This window comes from Nansenia antarctica (genome assembly GCF_963989245.1).
Source record: "Nansenia antarctica genome assembly, chromosome: 2".
NCBI classification, from domain to species: Eukaryota; Metazoa; Chordata; class Actinopteri; order Argentiniformes; family Microstomatidae; genus Nansenia; species Nansenia antarctica.
The window spans coordinates 74,450,651-74,469,342 of record NC_137675.1 but is presented as its reverse complement, the minus strand read 5'-3'; the positions used below and the strand labels follow the sequence as shown (position 1 = coordinate 74,469,342).

Below are 18,692 nucleotides of genomic sequence, written 5' to 3'. Positions count from 1 at the left end.
TCCAAATCAACAGTTTGGTACATTCTGAGAAAAAAAAGAACACTGGTGAGCTCGGCACCACAAAGAGGTCTGGACGTCCATGGAAGACAACATGGTGGATGATCACAGGATCTTTTATATGGTAAAGAAAAAATACTGTTTGCTCAGATTCAGCCAAATGTAGCAAAGTTGATTGGTTGGCGCTTCACAATATAGATGGAAATGACCCAAAACATACTGCATAAGCAGCCCTGGAGTTTTTTAAGGCAAAGAAGTGGAATATTCTGCAATGGCCGAGTCAATCACCTGAGTCAATCACCTGATTTCAACCCGATCAAGCATGCATTTCACTTGACAAAAATAAAGGCAGAAAGACCTACAAACAAACAACAACTGAAGACAGTTGCCGTAAGGCCACATGATTCTCGACATTTATTAAAAAGGAACATTTTATTTATGATTATTTTGATTTGTCCAATTACATTTGAACCCCTGAAAATAGGGGTTCATACAATATTTTAGTTCAACCCCTTGAATTAAAGCTGAAAGTCTGCACTTCAATTGCATCTTGATGGAAATTGTGTCACTGTCCAAATATTTCTAGAAGTTTCTCTTTTTGAAATGTTCATGTTATTTTATGATTTTGACATTACACACTAGTTTCAAGTTTATTGTTACATCACATTACACAAGAGTAAGACAGTAAAATTCTTAGGCTTCGGTTCCTGACATTGCAACACAAGACATAAGGCAATAGGCATAATTCAAGATAAAACAAAAATAACAGTAGTACAGGACATAAGTGACAAAGAATAATAAGACAGGATATAGTTATCAGTATCTGGACTATTTGCAGACAATAAGGCAATAGGCATAATACAAGTTAAAAGTGACAATAGTACAGGTAAGACAGGATACACTAGTGGTGCAACAAGTAATAATGGATAGTTCAATAGTAAAGTGGCTGTGAGCTTAAGGTTCACGTAGTTCGTATACATGTGGTGTGCTTGGAAATGATAGTCAATTGTCTACAGTGGGCTTGTTCATGAGCTTGAACGCCTGGGGGAAGTAGCTGTCGGTTAGCCTCTGAGTTTTGGCCCTGAGCCTCCGGAAGAGGCCTCGCCTTTTGGACGCATTGGTTCGAACAGGCTGTGGCTGGGATCTTTGATGATCCTCCGGGCTTTGCTGACACACCGTTTGTCCTATATATCCTGGATGGACGGAAGCTCACATCCAGTGATGCGCTCGGCTGTCCCCACCACCCTCTGTAGCACTCTGCGGTTGAGGGCAGTGCAGTTGCCCTGCCAGGCAGTGATGCACCCAGTCAGTATACTCTCGGTTGTGCCTCTGTAGAAGGCCCGCAGGGTTTTCAACTCCATGCCAAACTTCTTCAACCGCACTACATTTGGAGTGTTCAATATTCTAATTATTGATAAAATATGTCTTATTGTGTTATATGTGTCATATGTTATAGGATTTTTAAAGCATTCTGTATTTTCATACCCCATAATTTGTATCCCACTAATTTTTCCAACATTTCTGGAAAATTGTTATACAAACCCGAGATTCAGAAAGTGGATTTATTTTCTTTATCAGACTTTTCTTTATTTTCTTGTCATTTTGATCATTGCTTGGGTCTCACAGGGTTAACGATACTTGTGTGACTATAGTATACTTTCATTGAAAAATAGGGTTTAGCTGTGCAATCGAGTCCATGGTGTAATACCATATATTTCCACCTGATGGCATAAATTTGATACTATCAGATCAATGAATGAATGAATGAATGAATGGTCTTTATTGTCATTGATATAGTACAGGTACCAAACAACGAAATTTGGGAGGGGTGGCTCCCCTGGTGCGAGGAAAGAAAAGAAGAAAAAAAAAAAAAAAGAGGGGAAAGGAGCTGGTTTACATAAATAAAGGCTATGTACACTATCCACTATACTATACTGTACAAATAAAACACTGTGCTGTACTCTATGCTATGCTATACCTATTCTAACATTTCCTATTCTCTGAACCTTATGTACCCGAGGGTTGTCATATTGCACATGGTGTTATTGCACATTCATTTAACCCTCCGGTTGTGTTCATGTTTGCCCCCCCCCCATCATTGGTGTTCCCGGTCTAATTAGACCGGTCTGATTAACTGCTTCATATCTCCAAAACTACATAGTCAAATTTGCAAAATTTGGTACTTGGTGAAAGCTGAGACCTGTGAGATGTTAAAAAATGAACATAGATATGACCAAATTACTGTAATGTGACTAAATACACAGTAGAAATTGAATATTTCATTTCCGTTTTTGAGAATTTCAAATAAGAAGGCCAGTTACACCCTGAAACTCTATATATCTCTGCCAAACAACACATTGGATCAGTTCTTCAACATCTCAACATATACTGTGCAAAATTTGATGAGGCATAAACAATGTAGACTATTGGTTAATCTGAATAACTGGATGGGCATATAAGCACGGGAAAGAGAAGGGTTCCCATAACAAACACCTAATTGTTTAGTTTGAAATGTGTCAAACTTTATATATGAGGGATTTGAACAGGTCTGATACATCCTGGAATGTTGTAGCTTGTTACAACTTGTGTTATCCATTAATTTACTATGGCGGTCATTTTTGACCAGAAACCCCACCGATGTTACAAAGTTGACTAAAACCTCGAAATTCAATGCCAGTGGTTAGTCAGCAATTGTATATGTTCAAATGCCTAGTGTGGAGGATATCATAAGGCCTTGAGGCAATCAAATGTAAAACACAATATTTATGATTGATGAAAGTTGCTCTCGGTCAGATTTGACCGGGAACACAACCGGGGGGTTAGTGTCGCAGTTTGCAGGCTTGAAATTTGAAATTTGTTTGTTTCAGCACTACACCTGCACTATACCTATAAGATGGCGGCAGCTATGGATGTTGACACAAGTGGCACAAACAGCGGAGCAAGCAAGAAACGCTTTGAAGTGAAAAACGTAGAGAATCTATCTGTTTTTAAACACAATATAATGGAGTTTAATAACATCTAAATGCTAGTATTATTATTATAGCAAACTTGATGACTTGATTACCTAGGTAACAGGAAGCCCGCACTTGCTAGCGGGAGGAGCTTGCTAGCGGGAGGAGCTAAATAGAGACAATGACTCTTCATTATGACGGATGATGAGTCTGCGTTTCACTGAATTGTGTGGGTGCTAGCTAGCTAACCGTTTGCTTAACAATCTAGACTACAAAACTAAACTCACTAGTCAGCGAAATCTAACGTGATTAGGCAAAAATATGTATAAAACATGTAGAAGCACTGACATTTTGCGAAAATCAATGGCAAATAGCTGCTAGCTGGATAGCTACTTGCCTTAATCAATAGGCCCAAAATGCGATTAGGCAGTATGGTCATGGCTAGATATCACTTAACTGCCTGCAATAAACCGTAATATACAGTACCAGTCAAAAGTTTGGATACACTTTCCTATTCAATTTAAGTGTCTAAACGTTTGACTGGTACTGTACATTCATTTATATTTTGCAGTTGACTTGTTTAACTGTTATAGTGATAAAGTAGACATTAGGCTACCTATTACCCTTTGATGGTATCCTTTCCTACCAAAACGGTGGTGGCAATGGACAGTACCTGCCATGTCAGTGCCTCTCTGTAATTCCTCTGAGAAAGGCTGAATGAGATGGCTATGTAATTGGTCCTTTCAAACACACACCCATTAAACATCAATTAGCAGATGTGCTTTGGCTTGTTCAATGGCAAGGCCAAGGCCTATAAACTCTATGTTCACTACACCAAAGAGGTGGAACCATGGACTCAAAGGACCTAATTTCACTGTTGCAGAAACCCACACACTGCTGGAGGGTGTGCCTCAGTATTAGGAAGTAGTAGTAGTAGCAAGTTTTAATTCTAGTAAGGGTAGAGAAGTGACTAACAAAAAGAAGAAAAAAAACATTTGGGTTGAAATGACCCCTAACCCTAACCCAGAATGTGAATACCATTGAGTCTGGCCAAAAGAGGACCACAGAGCAAGTGAAATGAAGATTATGACTCTTAAGGACCATGCTGAAGCGAAACAAAAAAAAACACCCAAGCAGGCAACAAGCCCTTTAGGAGAGGTGATTACACACTTGTGGTTCTTGACATCATTGGAAGTGAAAACTCCCAAGTATTCTGATCCAGATAAACAATTTTGAACGATTGGGCCCAGATATACGTTTAATTTGTCATTTATTACTTGCCTGTCATAACATATCCCCACAAAACAACTCACAAACATCATGCATTTCAAATTTTCCAGGCCAACTTACTGTGGTTCGTAGTGATTGTACTTGAATGTCACTTATTTACTCTGACTATTCTTTTCGACAGTGGAATGCAGTGGCACTTTGGGCCTGGGACATTGTGCTGGACAACTGTGCTATCTGTAGGAATCACATTAGGGATCTCTGTGAGTATTCAATAGATAGTATATTTGACTGTACAGGGCTGACCTAAAATAAGTGGATGACGTTCTAACACGACTTGTATCCCTGTAGGCATAGAGTGCCAGGCAAACCAGGCCTCTGCCACCTCTGAGGAGTGCACAGTAGCCTGGGGAGTCTGCAATGTGAGTGAGACTTAATGGTTTTGCAGATATGCTCAAACTGATCACAGATTGTCCCGTAGAGGGAACGATGCCACATCAAGCACTGTACTTGACCATTACATTCATATTTTTCTGCTTAGAAATAGTCGTTTGATACTACAGTATCCACTTAGATGATCACAGTACAAAGAGTGTACTGTATATTGTCAGAGTTGCAGTTGATTTTCTGAAATGCATATATTTATTTTTTCTCTCCATCAGCATGCTTTCCATTTTCACTGTATCTCCCGTTGGCTCAAGACCAGACAGGTGTGCCCTCTAGACAACAGGGCGTGGGAGTTTCAAAAGTGAGTATAATCCCTTTTCGTAATCTATCTGAGAAAATAGATTGTAAATGGTGTTGTAGGGTGGGGGGGGGCCTGTGGATTGTGGAATAATAATACCTATTATTATTATTATTATTATTATTATTACCTATAATAATACCTATATCCTGAAGTGTAATGTAATTGCTACTCATTAATTTTTGATTGTGGTTGAGTCTTGTGTTGATTGACTGAATCTCTCCCTCGTCTCTCTCTCATGCAGACATGGACACTAGGGGAAAAACTTTGGACCATTGGTTGGGCTTCCTCAAGTTTCATCCTTACTGTTGTTACCCTTTGTGTGATCCACTTAATGACAAATCTGAAAAGACATCTACCCCCATTTTCCCCATGTCACTGTTTTAGGCTAGCGGGAAAACCTTTTTTAAGTTGAATTTGCAATGTTGTTGTTAATTATAAATAAATCTCAATGTTCCAACAGCCTTGTGAATGGTGTGAACTACTATAATCCATATGTCATTCTTGAAAACAAGTGGGGGTTTTCAAGCTATTTCTTGAGAATGTTGCTTGTCTATTAGGAATGTAACACATTTGCTGAAATGGAAGTTGTTAAATAAAGTTTCTTTGGAATGAATTGTTTCATCACTGAAAACAACACTGGCTTTTGAGATACATGCAGCACACTACCCTTTAGCTACAGTATCATGTCATTCTGGGTGGCAACATACCTGACAGTATCTTTACCATCCTGAACATGTCACCCTTCTGAACACAACCTAGGCATACAACTGGTTGCCAGTGCCATAGCTTCACTGGCATGAGTTGACCTGGCTAGGCCTGTTGAGACAGCTTAGACACAGTTCTCTACACTCACTTTTTATCCAACTCATTGTCCCGTACACATCACTATGTACTCTACGATCTGGTTTCCTGGCCTTCATTAAGCCTAAGGACACAGCATCACTGGTACATCTCTATTTACAAAGCCACTAGAGGGTTGCTCTAACACACTACAGCTTAATAACCTGGTCATGGAATAACCTCCAGAACACACTACATCTTAAAAATCTTGTCTCACTGGGAGAGTTCAAAGCTCTGATTAAGAATTGTGTAACATGCTATTCCTAAAATGGATTTTATAATATATATCTGTTGTCCCATTTTTATTATGGTTTTTCTCCAATTTTGTAGGCTTGTACTTGTACTGGTGTGCTATCCTGGTCAGGTCTCGAAAAAAGAGATTTTAATCTCAAGGGACCTCCTGGTTAAATAAAATAAAATAAATAAGAACACACCCACTCTCTCTCTGGCCCTGGCCCTAACCACTGTGCTCTCCTTCTCTCTCTCTCTCTGGCCCTAACCACTGTGCGCTCCTCTCTCTCTCTCTCTCTCTCTGGCCCTAACCACTGTGCTCTCCTCTCTCTCTCTGGCCCTAACCACTGTGCTCTCCTCTCTCTCTCTCTGGCCCTAACCACTGTGCTCTCCTTCTCTCTCTCTCTGGCCCTAACCACTGTGCTCTCCTTCTCTCTCTCTGGCCCTGACCACTGTGCCCTCCTTCTCTCTCTCTCTCTCTGGCCCTAACCACTGTGCTCTCCTTCTCTCTCTGGCCCTAACCACTGTGCCCTCCTTCTCTCGTCAGGTGGATGGAGAATGTCACCCTGAAGGTAACAGCCACCTGTGGTCACCCTCCTGAGCTCTCGGGCCAAAGTGTGAGAGACGTCCACGCCTTCAAGAGCTGTCCAGAGGAGAGTGCCCCTCCTGGCAAGCCCCTCAAGAACCCCAAAGCCCCCAAATCGAGCAAACGCAAACCAAGTGTCCTCAAGGAGGCCAAAGTGAAAGCCAAACTTGTAAAGGCCAAAGCTAAACCAACCAAGACCAAAGCCAAGCCCCAGAGGAACCCTGTGGTACCTGCAACCAAAAAGAACAAGAAGACACTGGAATGAGAAATATAATGTTTGGGATTGATTTCCTATCTGTTTTTCCAGCTTTGACTAATAATGGCATGGTTAGGGCCAATTAACCTAGAAACATAGAAAACAACACTTAGGGTGGAATTAGCTCGGTCAGACTTGCCTAAATTACATAAATGGCATCCTGTATTGGTTAAACTGCATATCCTTGGAACCAAAGCTTTCATGAATAGGTATTTTTTAATGTTAATATCAATTATGTTTACACAGCAGCTTCTGAAACATTAAAAACGGCTCGGGTCATTTGCTACGATATTGCTAAGATATTTCTTCTAGTATGTAGGAACAAAGATATCACCCAAAACACTCCTAATATGAATGAATGAATGAATGGTCTTTATTGTCATTGCTACAGTACAGGTACCAAACAACGAAATTTAGTAGTAGAGCGGCTTAGCACAATAATTGTGCACTTTTTGAAGAAAGCATGACATTTCTACCATAGTTAGTACATACCATAAGGTTTATTTTCAGATGTGGAGGGAAGTCAGATTTGACCCCAGAGGCCCGGGAGAGGTCAAAGTCAAGATGACCGCCAGTCCACCGTGTCTAATGTTAAAACACGCTTAATTTTGGAACCAAACAGAGTAGAAAAACACTTTAGGTGTCCTTTCCAACTAAGTTAGCGATGCCCATTCATTTGGTGATACTTTTGAGATTGCCAGAATTCAAGAAAATGCAATTAGGTCAAAGTCAAGGTCAGATTACATTGAAATTACATGATTACATGAAACTTTGCTTCCATTTTGACACTATTGTTATGGTTAGTGTAGAGGAGTAGTACACACTATGCAGACATAGGCAGGCAAAGGATGCAAAAAGGTGCTTAATTTCCAAAACAAAATTGTACACAGAACTCAAAGTACACACAACTAACAAACTAACGACAAACCGACGAAAGACAAGGGAAGACATGAGGGGATATAAGGAAGACATGAGGGGATATAAGGGAGGACATGAGGGGATATAAGGGAGGACATGAGGGGATATAAGGGAGGACATGAGGGGATATAAGGGAGGACACGAGGGGATATAAAGACAAGGGAAGACATAAGGGGATATAAGGGAAGACATAAGGGGATATAAGGGAGGACATGAGGGGATATAAGGGAGGACATGAGGGGATATAAGGGAGGACATGAGGGGATATAAGGGAGGACACAAGGGGATATAAGGGAGGACATGAGGGGATATAAGGGAGGACACGAGGGGATATAAGGGAGGACATGAGGGGATATAAGGGAGGACACGAGGGGATATAAGGGAGGACATTAGGGGATATAAAGAAGGACATGAGGGGATATAAGGGAGGACACGAGGGGATATAAGGGAGGACATGAGGGGATATAAGGGAGGACACACGGGGATATAAGGGAGGACATTAGGGGATATAAAGAAGGACATGAGGGGATATAAGGGAGGACATGAGGGGATATAAGGGAGGACACAAGGGGATATAAGGGAGGACATAAGGTGATATAAGGGAGGACACAAGGGGATATAAGGGAGGACATGAGGGGATATAAGGGAGGACATGAGGGGATATAAGGGAGGACATGAGGGGATATAAGGGAGGACACAAGGGGATATAAGGGAGGACATGAGGGGATATAAGGGAGGACATGAGGGGATATAAGGGAGGACACAAGGGGATATAAGGGAGGACATGAGGGGATATAAGGGAGGACATGAGGGAATATAAGGGAGGACACGAGGGGATATAAGGGAGGACATGAGGGGATATAAGGGAGGACACGAGGGGATATAAAGACAAGGGAAGACATAAGGGGATATAAGGGAAGACATGAGGGGAACAAAAGCACAGATCAGTGCACTTAAGTGCAACTTTGGCACACTTGCACCATCCAGTGCACCCTGTCTCACAGCGACAGCGGATTAATTCATGGCACGATTTTGATGCTTCAGGGAGAGTGGTCCAGAGCGGCTGCCACCCAGTTCTTTCCTTTGTCCAGCCCCAGTCAGATGGCTCTGGCATCTCTGGATCCAGGACCAGTACCTGGTTCCAACAGTTGGCCTGGTAGCAAGTGCGCTTGAAGTGCTCTTTGAGGGCTGCCTGGGTTGGAGGAATGTTCTCTAAAGTTCTGGACTTCTGTGTGAAGAGCTGTTTCCTGGCATCATTCACCTCCGTGCTCTCACTGGTTCGGTCATCAGCACCACAAATCGTTCTAGCAGTAACTTTGATTCTTCACTGACCTCACTTGGCATGCACAGGAGTTCATGGAAAGCATCATTGACCTCTGGGAAAGACTTCCAAGTCTCCCAGGCAGTCTTCTTTCCTCGGCCAGCGAATGCAGAGACAGTGTCACACCCAGTGAAATCGTGAAAGACTGTTAGAGTCTTGCACTGTGTAGGATTCATTGTGGCAACCATTTGGTGAACAGCTATGTACCATAAGCTTGACCCGACACCAAAGGCAACCCACAGCTCATCAGGAGCTATTTTGCTGAATGAAGCCACAGCCAGTACCACCACATCAGTATCAACGGTACGTATGGTCACCTTCTTACAACCTTTCTGCACAGCATCTGCCACTTGCAGAAGTAGACGAGTGTCGCACTCGTTTAGCGAACATGGGGCAAGGCAGGCCAAGCATGACTCAGCAGGAGAGCAGAAGACTCCAGTTCCATCTGTTGCATACAGTTCCTTGCCCTGTGCTAGAGGTAGATGAACAGCTTTGCGTGACAGGAAAGAAAACAACTCGGTTTTGTTCTCATTGCATCGAAGGAAGTCCATCCAGTTCTTAGGCATCACAGTAGGAGGAGCCACCCTTTTCCTGCTGCCCTTTCCCCTCTTCTGTCTGGACGAGGCTTTCAGGCTGGCAGGTAGGTATACATCCCAGACAAGGTTGACGTGGGTGTTTTTCTGAAGTTGAGCAGAGATGTATGGTGCAAACACTGTTTCTCCATACTCTTGAAATGTTCTTGATGTGCTAGGATTTAGCATTTGAACCACAGCTGCACCATCGAGAATTACTGCATCAGCCACCGGCACACTATTGTCTTCGAGCAGATCTGACTCCAGGCAGCGAAGTAGATCTGCTTTAACCCCAAAGTTTTCCTCCAGTTGACAGAGCTGGTGGGGCTGCCTGGTTTTCATGGGAGAAGAAATGTTGGATGTCTCCATCTCGTGTTTGACAGGAGATGTACAGCCTTGAAAAGAGACCAGAGTCACTCTTCAGTACTGCAAGTTGTCCCTTGTCTTTTGACCTTATCTTGACAGGTGGCCTACTGAACAGTGGCAACTTGTTCTTTGGAAGTGTTTGCGTGACAGGTGTTGTCCAATCAAAAATGTATTTACTACAACATTTCGGTACTATGACTCTTATTCTGAAACTTGCTTTGAAACCAGTAATAAAAAGACTAATAACAGACCTACACTAGTTTATCTAGCAGAATTATTTTGATCAGCGCTGCCATAGCTAGCTAGCAAACTCATTCCCGGCTATAATCAAATTCAATGTCTTTGCATGTTACAGTTAGGAACTAAGGCTTTACTCAAGCGTACTAATATTGTCTGTTCATAGTAAGTCATTTTACTTGTTATATTTACCTGTTGATATTTAGTCAGAAGTGCTCTCTGTCTCGTGCATACTGCACTATCACGGAGTGTACTGACTTCTACTCTACTGGCGTTAGCTACTGGTGCCCTAGAGGGCCATCTGCTGATAACGCTGTGCTTAGCAGGAATAAATAAAATAACCACACATCCCAGTAAATAATAACTAATAACTGAATAATGCAGGGCAATAAAAAAGTATTTTTTTCATAAATACAGAGTTCATAAATAAAAGAGAACAACTAATTGTGTTTTCTGAGGTAAAGTTTTACATAGACCTTGAACTAAATGCATTTTCTTGAATTCTGGCAATCTCAAAAGTATCACCAAATGAATAGGCATCCTTAACTTAGTTGGAAAGGACACCTAAAGTGTTTTTCTACTCTGTTTGGTTCCAAAATTAAGCGTGTTTGAACATAAGACACAGGGCCTGGCGGCCATCTTGAATTTGACCTCTCCCGAGCCTCTGGGGTCAAATCTGACTTCCCTCCACATCTGAAAATAAACCTTATGGTATGTACTAACTATGGTAGAAATGTCATGCTTTCTTCAAAAAGTGCACAATTCCTCATAATATGAGAGCTTAGCCGCTGTACTATAAGTTAGGCAGTTATGTTAATGTTGCAAAACTGTGGTCCTGAAGGGTGACCATAGGGATAGATTCATTAATGATACGCAAATCAGATTCCTACCAACATTCTGCAGAAGTGAGCAAATAAATGTTTCAAAAGCAAGAGTGCTACTTTTGAGAAGAACAGTTATAGGCCCACATATATTTGGACACATTTTTGTCATTTTAGCTGTTTATGGGCTTAAAGTGCAGACTCTCAGCTTTAGGGTAAGGGTATTCACATCCAAATTGTAGGAAGGGTTTAGGAATTACAGCTCTTTAATATGTACCCTTTTTCAAGGGACCAAAACATGGACCTGTGTTGAGCTATTCCATCATTATTTCTTTATCAATTAAGCAGGTAAAAGGTCTGAGTTAATGCCAAGTGTGGCATTTGCATTTGGAAGCTGTTGCTGTATACACACAGCATGTGGTCAACAGACATTTTTACATTTGACATTTTGGGCATTTAGCCATTTAGATGCCTTACTCCAAATCGACTTACAATCAACAGCACCCTCAATACAAATGAAACAGACCATCCTTAGGCTGCAAAACAAAAGATCCATTCCAAATCAACAGTTTGGTACATTCTGAGAAAAAAAAGAACACTGGTGAGCTCGGCACCACAAAGAGGTCTGGACGTCCATGGAAGACAACATGGTGGATGATCACAGGATCTTTTATATGGTAAAGAAAAAATACTGTTTGCTCAGATTCAGCCAAATGTAGCAAAGTTGATTGGATGGTGCTTCACAATATAGATGGAAATGACCCAAAACATACTGCATAAGCAGCCCTGGAGTTTTTTAAGGCAAAGAAGTGGAATATTCTGCAATGGCCGAGTCAATCACCTGAGTCAATCACCTGATTTCAACCCGATCAAGCATGCATTTCACTTGACAAAAATAAAGGCAGAAAGACCTACAAACAAACAACAACTGAAGACAGTTGCCATAAGGCCACATGATTCTCGACATTTATTACAAAGGAACATTTTATTTATGATTATTTTGATTTGTCCAATTACATTTGAACCCCTGAAAATAGGGGTTCATACAATATTTTAGTTCAACCCCTTGAATTAAAGCTGAAAGTCTGCACTTCAATTGCATCTTGATGGAAATTGTGTCACTGTCCAAATATTTCTAGAAGTTTCTCTTTTTGAAATGTTCATGTTATTTTATGATTTTGACATTACACACTAGTTTCAAGTTTATTGTTACATCACATTACACAAGAGTAAGACAGTAAAATTCTTAGGCTTCGGTTCCTGACATTGCAACACAAGACATAAGGCAATAGGAATAATTCAAGATAAAACAAAAATAACAGTAGTACAGGACATAAGTGACAAAGAATAATAAGACAGGATATAGTTATCAGTATCTGGACAATTTGCAGACAATAAGGCAATAGGCATAATACAAGTTAAAAGTGACAATAGTACAGGTAAGACAGGATACACTAGTGGTGCAACAAGTAATAATGGATAGTTCAATAGTAAAGTGGCTGTGAGCTTAAGGTTCACGTAGTTCGTATACATGTGGTGTGCTTGGAAATGATAGTCAATTGTCTACAGTGGGCTTGTTCATGAGCTTGAACGCCTGGGGGAAGTAGCTGTTGGTTAGCCTCTGAGTTTTGGCCCTGAGCCTCCGGAAGAGGCCTGGCCTTTTGGACGCATTGGTTCGAACAGGCTGTGGCTGGGATCTTTGATGATCCTCCGGGCTTTGCTGACACACCGTTTGTCCTATATATCCTGGATGGACGGAAGCTCACATCCAGTGATGCGCTCGGCTGTCCACATCACCCTCTGTAGCACTCTGCGGTTGAGGGCAGTGCAGTTGCCCTGCCAGGCAGTGATGCACCCAGTCAGTATACTCTCGGTTGTGCCTCTGTAGAAGGCCCGCAGGGTTTTCAACTCCATGCCAAACTTCTTCAACCGCACTACATTTGGAGTGTTCAATATTCTTGATTTTATTATTAATACATTTTTAATTATTGATAAAATATGTCTTATTGTGTTATATGTGTCATATCATATGTTATAGGATTTTTAAAGCATTCTGTATTTTCATACCCCATAATTTGTATCCCACTAATTTTTCCAACATTTCTGGAAAATTGTTATACAAACCCGAGATTCAGAAAGTGGATTTATTTTCTTTATCAGACTTTTCTTTATTTTCTTGTCATTTTGATCATTGCTTGGGTCTCACAGGGTTAACGATACTTGTGTGACTATAGTATACTTTCATTGAAAAATAGGGTTTAGCTGTGCAATGGAGTCCATGGTGTAATACCATATATTTCCACCAGATGGCATAAATTTGATACTATCAGATCAATGAATGAATGAATGAATGAATGGTCTTTATTGTCATTGATATAGTACAGGTACCAAACAACGAAATTTGGGAGGGGTGGCTCCCCTGGTGCGAGGAAAGAAAAGAAGAAAAAAAAGAAAAAAAAGAGGGGAAAGGAGCTGGTTTACATAAATAAAGGCTATGTACACTATCCACTATACTATACTGTACAAATAAAACACTGTGCTGTACTCTATGCTATGCTATACCTATTCTAACATTTCCTATTCTCTGAACCTTATGTACCCGAGGGTTGTCATATTGCACATGGTGTTATTGCACATTCATTTAACCCTCCGGTTGTGTTCATGTTTGCCCCCCCATCATTGGTGTTCCCGGTCTAATTAGACCGGTCTGATTAACTGCTTCATATCTCCAAAACTACATAGTCAGATTTGCTAAATTTGGTACTTGGTGAAAGCTGAGACCTGTGAGATGTTAAAAAATGAACATAGATATGACCAAATTACTGTAATGTGACTAAATACACAGTAGAAATTGAATATTTCATTTCCGTTTTTGAGAATTTCAAATAAGAAGGCCAGTTACACCCTGAAACTCTATATATCTCTGCCAAACAACACATTGGATCAGTTCTTCAACATCTCAACATATACTGTGCAAAATTTGATGAGGCATAAACAATGTAGACTATTGGTTAATCTGAATAACTGGATGGGCATATAAGCACGGGAAAGAGAAGGGTTCCCATAACAAACACCTAATTGTTTAGTTTGAAATGTGTCAAACTTTATATATGAGGGATTTGAACAGGTCTGATACATCCTGGAATGTTGTAGCTTGTTACAACTTGTGTTATCCATTAATTTACTATGGCGGTCATTTTTGACCAGAAACCCCACCGATGTTACAAAGTTGACTAAAACCTCGAAATTCAATGCCAGTGGTTAGTCAGCAATTGTATATGTTCAAATGCCTAGTGTGGAGGATATCATAAGGCCTTGAGGCAATCAAATGTAAAACACAATATTTATGATTGATGAAAGTTGCTCTCGGTCAGATTTGACCGGGAACACAACCGGAGGGTTAGTGTCGCAGTTTGCAGGCTTGAAATTTGAAATTTGTTTGTTTCAGCACTACACCTGCACTATACCTATAAGATGGCGGCCGCTATGGATGTTGACACAAGTGGCACAAACAGCGGAGCAAGCAAGAAACGCTTTGAAGTGAAAAAGGTAGAGAATCTATCTGTTTTTAAACACAATATAATGGAGTTTAATAACATCTAAATGCTAGTATTATTATTATAGCAAACTTGATGACTTGATTACCTAGGTAACAGGAAGCCCGCACTTGCTAGCGGGAGGAGCTTGCTAGCGGGAGGAGCTAGCTGGAGACAATGACTCTTCATTATGACGGATGATGAGTCTGCGTTTCACTGAATTGTTTGGGTGACAATTGAAATTGTTTGGGTTTTTATCCTGTTAGTTGACCTTGTATGTAATATGTACTGTCATGTACCTACTTCTGCAAATCTTCTAATAAAGTTTTCAATCAATCAATCAATAGCTAGCTAACCGTTTGCTTAACAATCTAGACTACAAAACTAAACTCACTAGTCAGCGAAATCTAACGTGATTAGGCAAAAAATATGTATAAAACATGTAGAAGCACTGACATTTTGCGAAAATCAATGGCAAATAGCTGCTAGCTGGATAGCTACTTGCCTTAATCAATAGGCCCAAAATGCGATTAGGCAGTATGGTCATGGCTAGATATCACTTAACTGCCTGCAATAAACCGTAATATACAGTACCAGTCAAAAGTTTGGATACACTTTCCTATTCAATTGAAGTGTCTAAACGTTTGACTGGTACTGTACATTCATTTATATTTTGCAGTTGACTTGTTTAACTGTTAGTGATAAAGTAGACATTAGGCTACCTATTACCCTTTGATGGTATCCTTTCCTACCAAAACGGTGGTGGCAATGGACAGTACCTGCCATGTCAGTGCCTCTCTGTAATTCCTCTGAGAAAGGCTGAATGAGATGGCTATGTAATTGGTCCTTTCAAACACACACCCATTAAACATCAATTAGCAGATGTGCTTTGGCTTGTTCAATGGCAAGGCCAAGGCCTATAAACTCTATGTTCACTACACCAAAGAGGTGGAACCATGGACTCAAAGGACCTAATTTCACTGTTGCAGAAACCCACACACTGCTGGAGGGTGTGCCTCAGTATTAGGAAGTAGTAGTAGTAGCAAGTTTTAATTCTAGTAAGGGTAGAGACGTGACTAACAAAAAGAAGAAAAAAAACATTTGGGTTGAAATGACCCCTAACCCTAACCCAGAATGTGAATACCATTGAGTCTGGCCAAAAGAGGACCACAGAGCAAGTGAAATTAAGATTATGAATTTTAAGGACCATGCTGAAGCGAAACAAAAAAAAACACCCAAGCAGGCAACAAGCCCTTTAGGAGAGGTGATTACACACTTGTGGTTCTTGACATCATTGGAAGTGAAAACTCCCAAGTATTCTGATCCAGATAAACAATTTTGAACGATTGGGCCCAGATATACGTTTAATTTGTCATTTATTACTTGCCTGTCATAACATATCCCCACAAAACAACTCACAAACATCATGCATTTCCAGGCCAACTTACTGTGGTTCGTAGTGATTGTACTTGAATGTCACTTATTTACTCTGACTATTCTTTTCGACAGTGGAATGCAGTGACACTTTGGGCCTGGGACCTTGTGTTGGACAACTGTGCTATCTGTAGGAATCACATTATGGATCTCTGTGAGTATTCAATAGATAGTATATTTGACTGTACAGGGCTGACCTAAAATAAGTGGATGACGTTCTAACACATGACTTGTATCCCTGTAGGCATTGAGTGCCAGGCAAACCAGGTCTCTGCCACCCCTGGGGAGTGCACAGTAGCCTGGGGAGCCTGCAATGTGAGTTAGACTTAATGGTTTTGCAGATATGCTCAAACTGATCACAGATTGTCCCGTAGAGGGAACGATGCCACATCAAGCACTGTACTTGACCATTACATTCATATTTTTCTGCTTAGAAATAGTCGTTTGATACTACAGTATCCACTTAGATGATCACAGTACAAAGAGTGTATATTGTCAGAGTTGCAGTTGATTTTCTGAAATGCATATATTTATTGTTTCTCTCTCTTTTTCTCTCCATCAGCATGCTTTCCATTTTCACTGTATCTCCCGTTGGCTCAAGGCCAGACATGTGTGCCCTCTTGACAACAAGGAGTGGGAGTTTGAAAAGTGAGTATAATCCCTTTTCATAATCTATCTGAGAAAATAGATTGTAAATGGTGTTGTGGGGTGGGGGGGACCTGTGGATTGTGGAATAATAATACCTATTATTATTATTATTATTATTATTATTATTATTATTATTATTACCTATAATAATACCTATATCCTGAAGTGTAATGTAATTGCTACTCATTAATTTTTGATTGTGGTTGAGTCTTGTGTTGATTGACTGAATCTCTCCCTCGTCTCTCTCTCATGCAGATATGGACACTAGGGGAAAAACTTTGGACCATTGGTTGGGCTTCCTCAAGTTTCATCCTTACTGTTGTTACCCTTTGTGTGATCCACTTAATGACAAATCTGAAAAGACATCTACCCCCATTTTCCCCATGTCACTGTTTTAGGCTAGCGGGAAAACCTTTTTAAGTTGAATTTGCAATGTTGTTGTAAATTGTACAATTTTAAATTGTAAATTGTAAAATCTGAAAAGACATCTACCCCCATTTTCCCCATGTCACTGTTTTAGGCTAGCGGGAAAACCTTTTTAAGTTGAATTTGCAATGTTGTTGTAAATTGTAAAATTTTAAATGGTAAATTGTAAAATCTGAAAAGACATCTACCCCCATTTTCCCCATGTCACTGTTTTAGGCTAGCGGGAAAACCTTTTTAAGTTGAATTTGCAATGTTGTTGTAAATTATAAATAAATCTCAATGTTCCAACAGCCTTGTGAATGGTGTTAACTACTATAATCCATATGTCATTCTTGAAAACAAGTGGGGGTTTTCAAGCTATTTCTTGAGAATGTTGCTTGTCTATTAGGAATGTTACACATTTGCTGAAATGGAAGTTGTTAAATAAAGTTTCTTTGGAATGAATTGTTTCATCACTGAAAACAACACTGGCTTTTGAGATACATGCAGCACACTACCCTTTAGCTACAGTATCATGTCATTCTGGGTGGCAACATACCTGACAGTATCTTTACCATCCTGAACATGTCACCCTTCTGAACACAACCTAGGCATACAACTGGTTGCCAGTGCCATAGCTTCACTGGCATGAGTTGACCTGGCTAGGCCTGTTGAGACAGCTTAGACACAGTGACCAAAGCAGGGTCTGTCTGGACCCATGTGACACAGGGTGGTAATCCTCAATTAGGAAGACAAACAGCCATGGAATATTAGCAGGTCAGGCCTGCTCCTCCAGGCTCTAGGCCTGGGGGGTATTTCATCAATGTCGCTAAAAGAAAATCCAGGCTTATTTTTGATGAGCCGGAGACTGAAGACCCATCTCTTCAGGTTACACCTTAACTGCTCCTCTTGTGACATCTTCTTCCACCCAGCACTGTGCCTCCTGAGACACCTGCTTCCCCCTTGATTGTCTCCCCCCCCGCCCCCGTACTGTTTCTCCTGTGTAAAAATAAATAATTCTTTCTTCTATCACGACGACTGCCAATGGCCCCTGGCCTGAGCTAGATTACTCTTCCTGCTACGACTGGGGAATTGATGATTCACTTGCTTAGTCAAATGTATTGATTGTAAGTCGCTTTGGAATAAGGCGTCTGCTAAATTCCCCCTCTACAGAGCTGAGGGAGCAGCGAACAATGCTTGTAAAACTGTCTGGAGATACCAAGTGGATCATTAAGAGACAGACTGGTGTTATTGTTTCTGTGCCACTTGCCAGGTTGTTAGTAGAGATGACTCCCATTTAACATAGTTCTATCAATACAATGGACAAGCCCTTGCTGAATATGTATAGTATGTCAGAGTTGCGTCATATCTGTGTTTCTGATCAAATAAGGCTATTCAGAACTGGCTACCACTAAGGTAAAAATGTATTCTTGTTCCATCCCAAATGAACTGTGAAGATTGGCACCACTGACTAACATTATCCAAATGATATGCACAGTACTCTAGTCACACACCATTTGTGAAACTGAAGCTTTCCCAACGAACAAATCTGATTAACGGCTATCAAATAATTACATCTTGAAGAGTGCATTCTTGAG

General features: G+C 40.7%; 2 protein-coding genes across 2 annotated transcripts; both read left to right on the top strand.

Moving 5' to 3' along the window:
• Window positions 1-2,890: 2,890 nt before the first annotated feature.
• Window positions 2,891-4,927, top strand: LOC308151416 (E3 ubiquitin-protein ligase RBX1-like; the record flags this gene model as incomplete). The annotated part of the gene is made up of 4 exons (XM_080524285.1): window positions 2,891-2,965; window positions 4,360-4,438; window positions 4,527-4,597; window positions 4,838-4,927. The coding sequence occupies 4 exons, from the start codon at window positions 2,891-2,893 to the stop codon at window positions 4,925-4,927; spliced, it is 315 nt and encodes a 104-aa protein (XP_080380411.1).
• A 9,618-nt stretch (window positions 4,928-14,545) lies between these two features.
• LOC308150597 (E3 ubiquitin-protein ligase RBX1-like) lies at window positions 14,546-16,957 on the top strand (the record flags this gene model as incomplete). The annotated part of the gene is made up of 5 exons (XM_080523412.1): window positions 14,546-14,620; window positions 16,117-16,195; window positions 16,286-16,356; window positions 16,604-16,689; window positions 16,945-16,957. 5 exons carry the CDS (start codon window positions 14,546-14,548, stop codon window positions 16,955-16,957), a joined length of 324 nt encoding a protein of 107 aa, XP_080379538.1.
• Between the last annotated feature and the right edge of the window lie 1,735 nt (window positions 16,958-18,692).